A 13,804-nucleotide genomic window follows, 5' to 3' on the forward strand; every position below is an offset into this window, starting at 1 on the left:
CTTATTGATCAAACTAATCAACAGCAACACCCTAAAAACTAAAAGCCTGGCGGTTTGTCTTCACGGATAGGAAGGAGGTGCTGGAGGGATCGGGTTGTAGATCACAGGCACACTCGGAGAGCAACGGGACGCTCAAGAGAAAACGGGATGGGACGGGGAGGAGAGACAGGAGGCCCCTGGAGCTACCTGCCTGGAAGAAAAATGGGCAGGATCACAGACTGAGAAAGAAGAGGGCTGGGAGAGTTTGGACTAAGCAGTTCTACCAACGGGTCGCATGTCTACGGATGCGAACGTCTATGGATCTCGACTGCTCCGTGAATCAGGAGCAACAGCGTCAGGCCTAAACGCCACCGCGGTTGTAACCAACCAACGGTCAACGTTTCGCTCCCCCGCCCCGGCCAGGTGCTAGCCGGCGCCCAGTCGGCCCTCAGGTCCTGGGGGGCGCGTGAGTCAAACGCCCGACTGCCCTGGATTCCAGACCTAAGACCCGCGCGCAGAGCCCGCCGCCCGCCGCCCGCCGCCCGCCGCCCGCCGCCCGCCGCCCGCCGCCCGCCGCCCGCCGCCCGCCGCCGCTTCCCACACAGCCCAGCCTTGCGAGGGCGCCCGCAGTCGGAGGCTGCTGTAACTGGCCCCTCGCGGCCCCCGTAGCCGGACCTTCGTTGCTATTGTCACCGCCTTTTCCTCCCTTCCCCCGGTTCCCTTTCACTTCCGGGGTTGCCCTGGATCCGCTGGTTCCGTAACAACATCCCGTTGGCTTACCTCAGGCGGCGGGACCTGTGCAGCCGCCGCCTGCCAGGAGCGCCGGCCGCCCGGGCCCGCGCCCTCCCCAGTCCAGACCGCCATGGCCACCAACCCGCAGCCTCAGCCGCCTCCTCCCGCGCCGCCGCCTCCCCCGCCGCAGCCGCAGCCGCCGCCGCCGCCGCCCGGCCCCGGGGCTGGCCCGGGCACGGGCGGGGCGGGCGGCGCGGGGGCCGGCGTCGGGGACCCGCAGCTCGTTGCCATGATCGTGAACCACCTCAAAAGTCAAGGGCTCTTCGATCAGTTCCGCAGGGACTGCCTGGCCGACGTGGACACCAAGGTTCGGGGCGCGAGGTGCTGCGGGCGTGCGGGGACAGGGGAGGACCCGCGGGCCGCCTTGATGGGCAGTCTTCCACATCCGTCGATGGGCCGGCGGCGCCTTGGCTTCCCCTGCCGAGGCCCCTCTGAGGCGCATCTCCCGCCGAGCTCCCTGTGCAGCCGCTTCCTCTCTGAGCTGCTGCTTTGTGCCCGGCACTGTGCAGGGCACGCTGTGTTCATTCATTCGCTTAGCCTTTCATTCGTTTAACAGACTAGCGTTAAGCACCTCCAACGTGCCAGGCACTGCTTAGGTGCTGGGAATGTAGAGGTGAGCAAGACGGAGTCACTGTTCTTTCGGAGACTCTTTTGGAAACATTAACGTTAACTGTGCTTTCATCTCTGATTCCCCCCCCCCCCCCCGCCACGTTTACTTTGTATCCAAGTTATTTTTGCCTTCTCTCGAAGATTTCTGGCAAGGATCATATCTTTGTCCTTTGCAGAAATTACTAAGTGGTAATGAATCAAGTTATTTGCAGTGTGCATTGCTGGACTTTGTGAGGGGTGCAGGGGTGAAGAGGCAGAGCTGGGGAGATCAGGACTTTTGTTTCTACCGATGACTGATTTAGGTAGCTTAGGCCAAGTCACTTCTCTAAAGTGAGAAGGGAGGTGGGGTGAGGGGTGAGGAGCAGAGAAAACTGAGGAAAGGATGGAGGAGAGGGGGCAGCAGATAGTGAAGTGGAAGAAGGACTGGACAAAATAGTGAGTTCCGAAGAGTAAGTGGTAGAAGGGAAAGGTCAGCACGGTGGTTCCCTGTACAAAAAGAGTTAGGGGCTAGGAAGGGGAAGGGATTTTATACCAAATGTCAAAGTGAAAGGAGCATTAGCAGGAACAGGTGAACTTAGCTGGTTCTGCAAGGGATGAGTAGAGGACACCAGGAAGGAGCACTCAGTGAGGTGAATGGAAACCCAGTAGGGTCTGGAAGCAAGTGAAGCAGGAAGCTTCTGTTGGAAACAATTGTTTTCTTTTTTTTTTTTCCTTAGGTCTGGTTTGGTTCACTGCTTTTAGAGTTTTGATGGGGTGAGGGTTTTCTCATAGTGTGTTCAGCTGTTCTAAAGAACCTCGTTTCTTTGAGAAAAATGCTTTGTGGTGAACTGCGCACAATTCCTTTATCTTCTCTGGGAAAACCTTCCTGACATGTGGGAACATCTTCCCTTTTAAAAACTCTGGCCCACCTTGTAGACCAGAAATGGAATGTGCCTTTTTTGAGTTGTCAGAGTTTCAGCACCACAGAAAATTCAGTTTACTTGGGGATATTTATCTATGTAGGAAGTATCGATATGTAGTTTTCTCGCTTTTAGAGAATATGCACAACCACCTTTTTGAAAATAATGCCTATTGCCCCTTCCTTCCTTCCTCCCTCCCTTCTTCCCTTCCTTCCTTTCAAAGGACATGGCCAAGTAAATGTTACCCAACTAAATAAAGCTGGTTATTTGTATCCAGCAAGTAGAAATTTCACTTTGCTGTTCTCAGAAACCTACAAATCTGTGTGTTATTGTGTATGCAGATTGAAAATTTAATATGCTGGTGGTGGGGGCGAGGGGGCTGCAATGTCTAAGGCTCAACTTTTTCTTCATCCCCATCCCCACTGAGTGTTATTGCTGTATCTGTAATATCCCTGCCAGATCCTCTCAAAGTGGAGTCTTAAAACATTTCTTGGGCGGGAAGGAGGGAAGCTCAGGGCTTTGACAGTCTAATGAAAACTAGGGAAAATGCATATGTTCACATTAACATGCAGCCATAAGATCCAGCTAATGGTGAGGCTCCTCTGCTGTAGACTACCAGTTCCCAGACCCCTGGAGCAAGCTGAGAGGTTACAAAGCCGTTCTGACCCCTTTGCACTGAGTAGAGTATGAGGAGGGAAAATCAAGAGAGGCCCATCTTTCTGTCCCAGGCAGGGAGCTCACTGACCAAGTAAATATGGCACCTTTCACCCCAGGTGGTAAAGGCCAATTTTTGGATACTTTCTCAGTTATAAATGGCTCCTGGTCACTTATGATTATTGTCTATTTCTTTTTAGATTCAAAAGGAAAATAGAAGACAGAAGTATATAAGTTTATTCACCCAACAAATACTTATTATGTACCAGGCATTGTTTTAGGTGCCAGGGATATAGCAGTGAACACAAAGTGTCTGCTTATATGGAGCTTGAATCCCAGCAGAGAGAAACAGACAATAAATAATATGTGAGAGGTTCTTTGGAAGAAAGAAAGCAGGATGAGGGTGGAAAGGATTGCTGATGTGTTTTGAGTAAGTTGTTCAGGGAAGATTTCAATGAGATGACATTTGAGCCATAACTGAAGGAGCTGTCCAGCTATCAGGGCTGAGGGTTCCAGGTGGAGACCACAGCAAGTGTGGAAGGCCTAAAGCAGAACCTACTGAGGGAGAAAGTGACAGGAGGAGAGGTAGAATTGCCCCTCCCTCCCTCCCTCTCTTCACAGATCTGTCTGGCCTTGGAAGCCTTTGTAAGAGTTTGGCGCTTACTGGAGCTGAGAAGCCACTGGCAGGAGTTGAGCAGAAGAAGGACATGATCTGACTTTCATTTTAGATAGCTTGACCTCGTATAATTATTAACAGTGTCCCCTTTGCACCCAGTCATGATCTGGTTTGGACAATAAATTAATATGGTTACCCTAATTTTAGAAGATTGGCACTAGCTGCACTGTGGAAAACAGACTTCAGATAAACAAGGTAGCTCAGGGAGGTCAGCCACAATAATCTAGAAAGGAGATGAGAATGCTCTGGACCAGAGTGGTAGCAGTGAAGCAGGAGGGAAGTGGTCAGGTTCTGGCTGTTTTTTGATGCTAATGCTGACAGGATTTGCTGATGGTTTTGGAAGAGGGGTGGAAGAGAAAGGGAGGAAGGAAGCAAGGAGGACATCAAGGCTTTTGACCCGGAGCACTAGAGAAGGAAGAAGAGATAGATAGCTATTCCCAGAAGAGTAATGGAATCTAAAATATTTCTCTAGTCACTAGGCTTTTAACCTAAAGTAGAACTTAGCAACCAGGAGAATTACCTGTTGTAGTTCAGATTGAAGCTTGTTTTGTGGGGCAACTAGAGTGCTAAATTTGTTGTGATATTTGATCCTAACTTTCTGAGATTTGGGAATACTGCAAAGAAGAATTATGTTTTAGAATCATTGGGGAGAAAATTAATTTTCATTCACATTGGTTTTGGATAAATGGAGAAGAACATGAAAAATATTCGTGAGACCATTTTTGGTAGGATTGAACATAGGTATTAGCAAAAGTCTGGAAATTGGAAGAGATGAAGGGGTGTCACAGAGGGATAAAATCTTTATCATCTGTGCTACCTAGATAGTTACCCAGTCATCTCACCTGACAATGACTTTTCAGTTGCTTATCTGCCTAGCAGTTGGAAAGGTGTGTGGAAACAAAGATTGAAAGAGTGGAAGGAACAGGCTTACATTTCAGTAGGGAGATAAATATTCCCCCTCTCCTCAAAATATAGTACAACACAAGAATTACTTGAATGACAGTATGTATAGGAGATAGTTGGTACGTGGGAGAAGGGCCACGGAAGCCTACCTTGGGTGTCAGGATGACTTCACAGACTTGGGTGAACTCCAAAAGTGAGAAATTTGCCAAATGGACAGGGAGAAAGAATGGTAGGTGTACAAGATTGAAGGCAAGAGAACTTATCACTAGAGAATTAGCTTTGAAGGGTAAGGGAGCAAATAGCAGAAGACGAGGCTGTACAGTTTTGCTTAAAATCATTCGGAACACTCAAACTCATCTACGTTAAGAGCCACATAAAAGAAAGATATAAACAGCATGACATGTGGGGGACAGCTTGGAGGAACGAAGCATGCAGTCCTGACTGAGTGGTCAAACATTCCTTCTAGGCAGCATCCTTTTAGGATGAGATGACATAGTATGTGTCCTCTCTCCTGCTTCCCTTATGTCAGGAGTGCTCAGCTCTAGCACAGCTGACATTTTGGGCTGGATAGTTCTTTGTGTGGGGGTCTGTCCTGTGCACTGTAGGATATTCAGCAGCATCCCTGCCCTCGACACTCTGGATGCCAGAAGCAACTCCCCTTAGCTGTGAGAATCAAAAATGTCTCCAGACGTTGCCTGATGTCCCCCCCCACCCCGGGAGGGAGGGGGGCAACAATTGCTTCCAGTTACAAACTGGTGACCTACATCAAACTTAATGCCTAGCTCCAGTGGTTGCCACTTCATAATTTCTCTTGAATCCATGTCTTTCAGCCTGTTTTTGCCACCCCAGTTCAGACCTTTATTATTGTAGTCATTGCATCCTTTCCTGAGTATATTTTGTGTCTGTTTACTCTTTCACCGTAGGAAGATTAAAAGCTTTATCAGAAAGCTTTTAATTTATCAGAAAGTTTTCATCAGAAAGCTCAGCTATCACATATCACTCTGCTTATATGTGTTGTGGGTTCCCGTTCTCTATCCCATAATTCCAGACTTCGTATACAGGTCCCCAGATCCTTCTAGGCCCTGGCCCCAAGCTCTGTCTCCAACTACATTTCTCTGCTTTTTTTTTTTTTTTATAGTCTCTTCTCCATCCAAATTGGATTTAACAATGTGGGGGGCTCCCTAATGCTCCTGACCCCACATTTTCTCACCTACTTGCTCTTATATTGTTGGGTGTACCTGCAAGGCCTGCCTTTCCTGGTCCCAGCTGCGTTGTGAAACTCAGGTGCCACATTCTCAATGAAGGCTTACTTTCTCTGCTCTTCTCCCTTTCTTTGCTCCAAATCATCTAACAGTAACACTTACTGGTATCTTATTTTCTAGTCCCTTGTCTGTAAATAGAAGGTATGTCTGTCTTCTTTGTATTCCTCATCTCCAAACATATTGTCTTAGACAAAATAAATGGTATTTGAATGACTCTGAAATTATCCTAAAGCAGGATTGTCATAAGCTGTGAAACTTTGTTGCCACATTGACACTGTAATCTAAGAAATGTTTAACACTGTTAAAGATACTCAAATTCCTGAGACTATCGATATTGTATAACAATGGAGATTTTTAACATTTATGTCTTTTTTCTTCTTTCTTTCTAGCCTGCCTATCAGAATCTGAGACAACGTGTTGACAACTTTGTTGCAAACCACTTAGCAACTCATACGTGGAGTCCGCACCTCAATAAGAACCAGCTAAGAAACAATATTCGACAGCAAGTGCTCAAGTAAGCCTCAGAATTGCAGAGTTTCTACAAGGGCTTGAGAATGTCACCATATACTTTACCTGAAAGCAGAGACATTGTGCAGAAGTTTGTTCACCTGGTGATAATTTTGTCAAGTTTGGTGTGGCTACTTTATATTATGATACAGTGTGATTTTAGAGTAGGTGCTAATCACTTCACATTTCCCCCATAAATTTAACAGTCTGATTTCTCCTGTAGACCTTTGGAAATATTGAGGGAAGGGAATGACAGCGTGACTTCAAAAAAAAAAAAACCCCTCTAGATATGATATGAATAGATGGTTAATGCCAGATAGGTAAATATATCCTATACAGTTACATTCACAGTTATTCTCTTGGCCCTAAAAGAGCAGGGTTTATTATGCCTGATTTACAAATAAAGACGTTAAAGGTCACTGAGATTAAAACATTTTCCCCTGATTTGAGGCTGTGTCCTCTGTGTTCTAATATTGCCCCTCTCCTTTTCTTTTGTCTTTTTACTTGCATTTTACTGTGATTTTACCTGTGCTTTTTAATGATGACATATCCAAAAAAGGTGGGAGAAGTGCATTTAGACATGTCGGAGTCATTTTTTGGTAAACATAAAGAGAGTGAAAAGCTGGAATGGTTAGAGGGACCTAAAAAAATCATATTTATACCCCCAAAAGCAGATTAACAATATTATCTTGTTCTTGAATATAAGTATTTGCCAAGACAAGAAGACTTGGACCCTCTCTCCCTGCTTCACACCCCAAAAACGTGACTACATTGTTTAAAAACTGCCTTAGTCTCCCTGCCTTGACAAATATTTACGAAATGTGGCTTTTAAACAGTTAGACAAATGTTTTTACAGCTGTTACATCTTTTATTTATTTATTTATTTATTTATTTATTTAATTTATTTTTGGCTGTGTTGGGTCTTCGTTGCTGCGCGTGGACTTTATCTAGTTGCGGCGAGCGGGGGTTACTCTTCCTTGCGACGTGCGGGCTTCTCATTGCGATGGCTTCTCTTGTTTCAGAGCACGGGCTTTAGGTGCACGGACTTCAGTAGTTGTGGCACACGTGCTCAGCTGCTCCACAGCTTGTGAGATCCTCCCAGACCAGGGATCAAATCCATGTCCCCTGCATTGGCAGGTGGACTCTTAACCACTGCTCCACCAGGGAAGTCCCTATAGCTGTTACCTCTTAATTCCCTCTTGTCCCTCAGGAACCTTGCACACCTACCTAGTGTGCTACTCCATTGATAGTTCCACCCACAGGAAGCCCCACAAATAAAACTTTACACTCTGACTCAAAGACCCATTTAGCCACAGGTAATACTAGATACTAGGAGCCTGGGGGCTCAGACTCTGTGTCCTAGTAAATAAGAGAAGAGGGAAATTTGACAATAGCTTTGTTGTCTGCATTTTAAAGGATGTTCAGGAACCTATAAAAGAATCCAGGTAAGATGAAAGATGCCATTAGAGGGCTGCATAATAATACCTTTTGGGAAAAAGTCAAAGCCTTTCCTGTTGGGTGGCAGGCCTGGGGTGGGGGTGGCTACTCACTTCCAGACCTTCAGGAGAACAATAACCAAAATAGTAGGGGGATGGGAGGCTAAGGGTGGGATGGGGGAGGGAAGCTTACTGACACTGTCCACACTTGCCGAGCACTGTCAGGCAACAATTTGCATATCTGCTTCCCTCTCTCAAAGGAAAACATTGCTTTAAAAGCGCAAGGGTAGAGTCTTGGATCCTTTTTTTTTTTTTCCATATATTGAGAGACTAAATGGAAGGCAAATTTCCTGGAATTTACTCCTTAGCATACAGAACCTATAAAGTAGAGAAGCAGTCATTTATTTTGTTCTTCAAAGGGAACTAAACTCAATCGTGCCCATGTAAAATCAAGCACTTAAAATTGTTGTTGTACCAATATAAGGCATTGTTTTCACAGAATCTTGTTTGGTGAGGGATTGCTGGACACATCAGTAGAGGGTTCTTGTGACTGTCAGCAATTAACACTAGAGCAGTCCACCTATGGGTGATGAGGACTCTCCTCTAGAGACGTTTTAGAACAGGGGAAATAGCTGTCTCTTGGGTAATATAGGCATTGCTCTTACTGGGATATCTGTATATTTTCTTCTAGCTCTGTTATTTATTTTTAATAGAACTGTTCTCTTATTTAAATTCCATTAGTAAATTTATGTCTCTTAAATAACATGTTAAAGTTTCTTAAAAGACTAGTTGTATCTAACTAATGGTATAAGGGATGGACTATCACCTATAAATACAATGTCAGACAGTTTTTTTACATATACTTTGAGAAATACTCAGTTGACTCTTAGATTGAACCGTCTACAATTGCCATTTTTGTAGGACAAAATAGTCTAATATCAGCAGTTTTGGATGGTTCAGTTTAATAGCCAGTCTGCCAACTCAATAGGCAGAAAAAAGTTTTATTTTATTATATTTATGCATTCGTTTATACAACAAAACCTAAAAATACTAGGGAGCTCAGAAATAATGACCTTAACTGTACAGTGTTTAAAAGGAAGACAAGGAAGTAGCTTTAACCAAGACAGTGCCAGCTGCTGGCATTTTGGCTTTGCCCTTGAACCTAGAAGTGTGACTTCTTCTTCCTCTGGTGAGGCAGCTCTGGCCACACCTCAGTGAAGTGAGCCCACGAAGAGCAATGTGGTTGCTAGCACTGGCTTCCGTTTTTGTTTTTCCTTTAACATCTTCATTGGAGTATAATTGCTTTACAATGCTGTGTTAGTTTCTGCTGTATAACAAAGTGAATCAGCTATGCATACACATTTTTAAGATCAGAGCTGACCTCTGAGTGAGAGTAGACTAAAGTACACCAGGGACCAGAACATAGGCATCAGGGAAAGAGACTGAAGCAGTAATTTGGAGGTGGGTGGGTTTTATTTTTTATTTTGTGCCTTTGTGCTTGTGCCTTAAATCAAAACATTTTTCAGATTGCTTGTCATTGCTTCTTTTCCACCTGCTACATTTTAAAGACACCTCTAAGATGTAACGACAATGTTTTCAGGATTTGCTTTTTTTTTGTTTTTTGTATTATATCTTAGAACTTTAGAAAGCAGGTTACCTACTTTGGGCAGTGTTGACTCATTTTTCTCTATGGCCCACATAAGTGGAATTATAGTATCCCAGGCCTGCGAGGTGCCTCAGGAAATGAAAATCACAGCCATCCTGCACTCCAGACAGCGCTGCACTCAGAAATAGCATTGCAAAGTATAAGGAGAGACACCTCACCCACTATGCAGGGAGAGCCTGAGGCCTCGGAGCTGCAGAAGACCAGCACCCCACTCTCCCAACTCTATCCAGGGAACTGTGACTCCTCAAGTTCTTTGTTACAAAGGGACAAGGTGGAAGTGTGTTTCTTCAGATAAATTCATGTCATCTTATTTTGCTCAGACACCTTTGTGATTTTCTGCACGTTTCAGACTTTACTGTGCCTTTTGCCCTTCTGTCTCTTATGTATGATATTTCTTTGTGCACTTTCTTCCCCTTCTCTTCTCTGGAAATCAAGCTTTCCTTAGGAAAGCTTTCGCAAATAATCTCAGACATAGCTAATAATAATAATATCCTACTTTTTTCCTACAGTGTATGGTGTGTTCTAGTGCCTATCATGTTGTATTTTGTTTGTGTCTCTCTCTCCCACCAGAACAGGGACCAGATCTGATTTGTAGTGGCCCAGTGGCTAGCATGGTGCCTGTTGTGTAGATGCCACTCGTAACATAATTGTTGAATGAATACATCATTTAGTTTTTATAGCAAGAAGATAATAAAAAGAAGGCCAGAAATCTTAAGTTTTATTTTTGTTCTTTTAAAGTTTTTTTTCTTTTTATTTTCCTTTTTTGTAAGTTTGGTAAAATTATACTTTGTTTATATTCTTCAGTTTTCCTGGAGGCTCTAATACTTACAAGAGGCATACATTTTTCTGGTAAAAAAAAAAAAAGAGGTTGCAGAATCCATAGATTTATTTTATACCCAGAGCTCAGCTTTAATGACCATTTATTCCTATCACTAAATGATCACTAAGGTCATTTAGTGAGATAAGCCATGGGCATGATTGAGGTAAGATAAGCATCACCTACAAGCCTGGTCTTTAGGTAATGTGCTGTGTCTAGTTCTAAGGGTATTTTGTTTTGTTTTTGTTCTGTCTGCCTTAGTATTGCCACTGGTGACACAGTGGTGGGGAGTTTACATATTTTTTTGCAGTATGATGTATTAAATGCCACTGTATTGTGAAACGTATTTTCTTTTGTGTATTCTTTCTGTATATTCCAAGTGAATGGATTGGAGGCAATTTAAGGTTGAACATATATGTAATAGATATGGCTTTACTTAAAAGTAATTAATGCAAATAATGTAGTATTATCTTTTTCACCTTTCTGTAAATTACCCTGTGTTTCAGATCAGGAATGTTGGAGTCTGGTATTGACAGAATTATTTCTCAGGTTGTGGATCCAAAGATTAACCACACATTCAGACCTCAAGTGGAGAAAGCTGTGCATGAGTTTTTGGCCACGCTAAATCACAAAGAGGAAACAGGTGGCAGCACAGCCCCCGATGATGAGAAACCAGACTCTTCCATCGTTACACAAGGTGCTTTGCTTTTACTCTTGGTCAGTTCCATTGCTTTCATTCTTGAACTGAGTATCAAGTTAGGGGTATTTAGTTCTTTAAAACATTTATCTATTTGGCTACTCTAGTGAAATTATATTTATTTTAATTATTACCCAGATTCTTCAACTGGCATAACATTTTTTTTTTAATGATGAGCATTTTAGTAATGTACTGTGTGTGTGTGTGTGTGTGTGTGTGTGTGTGTGTGTGTGTTTCAATAGAGGGGATAATTAAAATAATTAGAAAACACATCCTTTTTCTGAGAACTAGACTAGTATCACATTTGCTGGTGCCTTTCCTAATATACTGTATTACAGAGGTAGAGAATTTAGAAGGTGTTAAGTACTAGCACCAGTACCTGAAAGTCTAAAGGTGATGTGTCATGTGAAGATGACAGTGGCAAGTGGCCTTGATTCAGCAGAGGGGTTTACCTTCTGCATAAATTTATTCTAAAACATGTCTTTACCTCGAAGGTGTCCCTGCCCCTGGCGCCAGTGCGAATGTGGCCAGTGATGCCATGTCAATCTTGGAAACCATCACTTCTCTTAACCAAGAAGCTAGTGCTGCCAGGGCTTCGACAGAAATGTCAAATGCAAAGACCAGTGAGAGAATATCCAAAAAACTCCCATCTCAGCCAAGCACTGAGACTACTGTTGAGAAAGAGAGAACTTCAGAGGACACGGCTGATAAAGAAAAATCTACACCTGACTCTGCAGGGGAAGGACAGGAAACAGTCCCTAAGTCTGAAGAATTTAGTGATCTCCCTTGTCCAGTTGAAGAAATTAAAAATCACATAAAAGAAAGTAATAGTTCAGTTCTGCTAAATAAGGATGTTCAACAAGAAAGCAGTGACCAAAAAAATAAATCAACAGACAAAGGTGAAAAGAAGCCAGATAGCAATGAAAAGGGAGAAAGAAAGAAAGAAAAGAAGGAAAAGACTGAAAAGAAATTTGATCACTCAAAGAGGAGTGAAGATGTCCAAAAAGTAAAAGATGAAAAACAAGCAAAGGATAAAGAAGTAGAGTGTTCAAAACTTCCCTCAGAAAAAAACAATAATAAAGCTAAAACCAGCGAAGGGACCAAAGAAGGTAAAAATTTGGAAAAATCAACAACAGTTTAAGGAACAATGAGTGTCCATTGGGGGCACATCAGATTTGCTTTCAAATTTTAATAAAATGTATTTGATATGTGTGTTTTAAAAGCCTGAAAACTCATACCCTCTTTGCTAAAAGATGAGCAATAAACATTTGTATATTTCTTTCCTATACTAATTTACCAATTCGCAAAGTAAATGAACAGAGAAGTTCTAAACCTTATTTTGTAACTCATAATTTATTCATATACATTATTCCAAGCAACTTAATTCATAGTCTTTAAAATATTACATAGTAAATATTTCAGTTCCTTACTTAAAATTTCCTTTGTTTATATCATTCAGACCATGAATTACGAGTTTCATTAATTTTACAGGATAATTTGCCTTTGTATTTTCTGCAAACAACTGTACCTTATTTGATATTGGTTACTAATGGTGAGGGATTATTTCTGAAGTTGAAGTTCTTTGACAGTATTTAAACCAGAAAAATTTAAATGTAATTTAGGAATTGGGTGCTGTGTGTATTCTTATATAACAAGATGATTTATTTTCTGTTATATTTCCTTCTTGAAGATTTCTCTTTGATAGATTCTGATGTGGATGGACTTACAGACATCACAGTTAGCTCTGTCCACACCAGTGACCTTTCATCTTTTGAAGAAGACACTGAGGAGGAAGTTGTAATGTCTGATAGCATGGAAGAAGGAGAGATTACATCAGATGGTAAAGCATTTTACTTAATAATGCCTTTGTGAAGCTTCGCATTGAGCAGTATTTGTATATTCAGATGGCTGTATCATGAAAGGCAGTGTGGTACAGCGGCAAGAGCACGGGACTTTATAGGTGGAAGATTTGTTCCTGAGTCCCAGCTCCGAGGTTGTCTGTCTGAGCAAGCTTGGTAAGTTATTAAACCTCAACAAGCCTAGGTTTTCTATCTCTTAACTCCATTCCCTAGGATTATTATAAAAGATGTGATCTTGTATGAATTTGCCATGTGTCAGTGGCACAGTCCACAAGACTGCCCTCATGTTTGACACCAATTGCAAATTCGGAGTCCCCAAGACCACCTTTAGTTTTGGTAATTCACTAGAAGGACTCACAGAACTCATTGAAAGTTGTTAAATTCATAGTTATGGTTTATTACAGCTAAGAGACACATTAAAATCAGCCAAGGGAAGAGGCACATAGCCTATAGAGTCTGGCAAAGTTCAAACACAGAGCTTCCACTTGTCCTTTATTTTTTTATTTTATTTTATTGAAGTATAGTTGATTTACAATGTTGTGTTAATTTCTACTACACAGCAAAGTGATTCAGTTATACATACATATACATTCTTTTTCATATTCCTTTCCATTATGGTTTACCACAGGATATATTTTTTTAACATTTTATTTTATATTGGAGTATAGTTGATTAACAATGCTGTGTTAGTTTCAGGTATACAACAAAGTGATTCAGTTATACATGTATCTATTCTGTTTTGAATTCTTTTCCCAATTAGGTTGTTACAGAATATTGAACAGAGTTCCCTGTGCTATACAGTAGGTCCTTGTTGGTTATCCATTTTAAATATAGCAGTGTGTACCTGGAAATCCCAAACTCCCTAAGTATTCCTCCTTCCCCATTCTTCCCCCCTTGGTAAGCATAAGTTCCTTCTCTAAGTCTGCAAGTCTGTTTCTGTTTTGTAAATAAGTTCATTTGTATCATTTTTTTTTTTTTAGATTCTGCATATAAGCAATATCATACTATATTTCTCTTTCTCTGTCTGACTTACTTCGCTCAGTATGAC

General features: G+C 42.3%; 1 protein-coding gene across 2 annotated transcripts in view; it reads left to right on the forward strand.

Moving 5' to 3' along the window:
* The first annotated feature begins 724 nt into the window (after nucleotides 1–724).
* The window catches only part of BOD1L1 (biorientation of chromosomes in cell division 1 like 1), a 55,911-nt gene continuing 42,831 nt past the window's right edge, over nucleotides 725–13,804 (forward strand). For both annotated transcript variants that reach the window (XM_060012802.1, XM_060012803.1), the window contains exons 1-5: nucleotides 725–1,078; nucleotides 6,164–6,288; nucleotides 10,707–10,897; nucleotides 11,392–12,006; nucleotides 12,588–12,737. In XM_060012802.1, the coding sequence (XP_059868785.1) occupies nucleotides 842–1,078; nucleotides 6,164–6,288; nucleotides 10,707–10,897; nucleotides 11,392–12,006; nucleotides 12,588–12,737 (1,318 nt within the window). In that variant the 5' untranslated portion in view covers nucleotides 725–841. The remainder of the gene's footprint in view (nucleotides 1,079–6,163; nucleotides 6,289–10,706; nucleotides 10,898–11,391; nucleotides 12,007–12,587; nucleotides 12,738–13,804) is intronic.

The sequence above is a fragment of the Delphinus delphis genome, chromosome 5 (genome assembly GCF_949987515.2).
Source record: "Delphinus delphis chromosome 5, mDelDel1.2, whole genome shotgun sequence".
NCBI classification, from domain to species: Eukaryota; Metazoa; Chordata; class Mammalia; order Artiodactyla; family Delphinidae; genus Delphinus; species Delphinus delphis.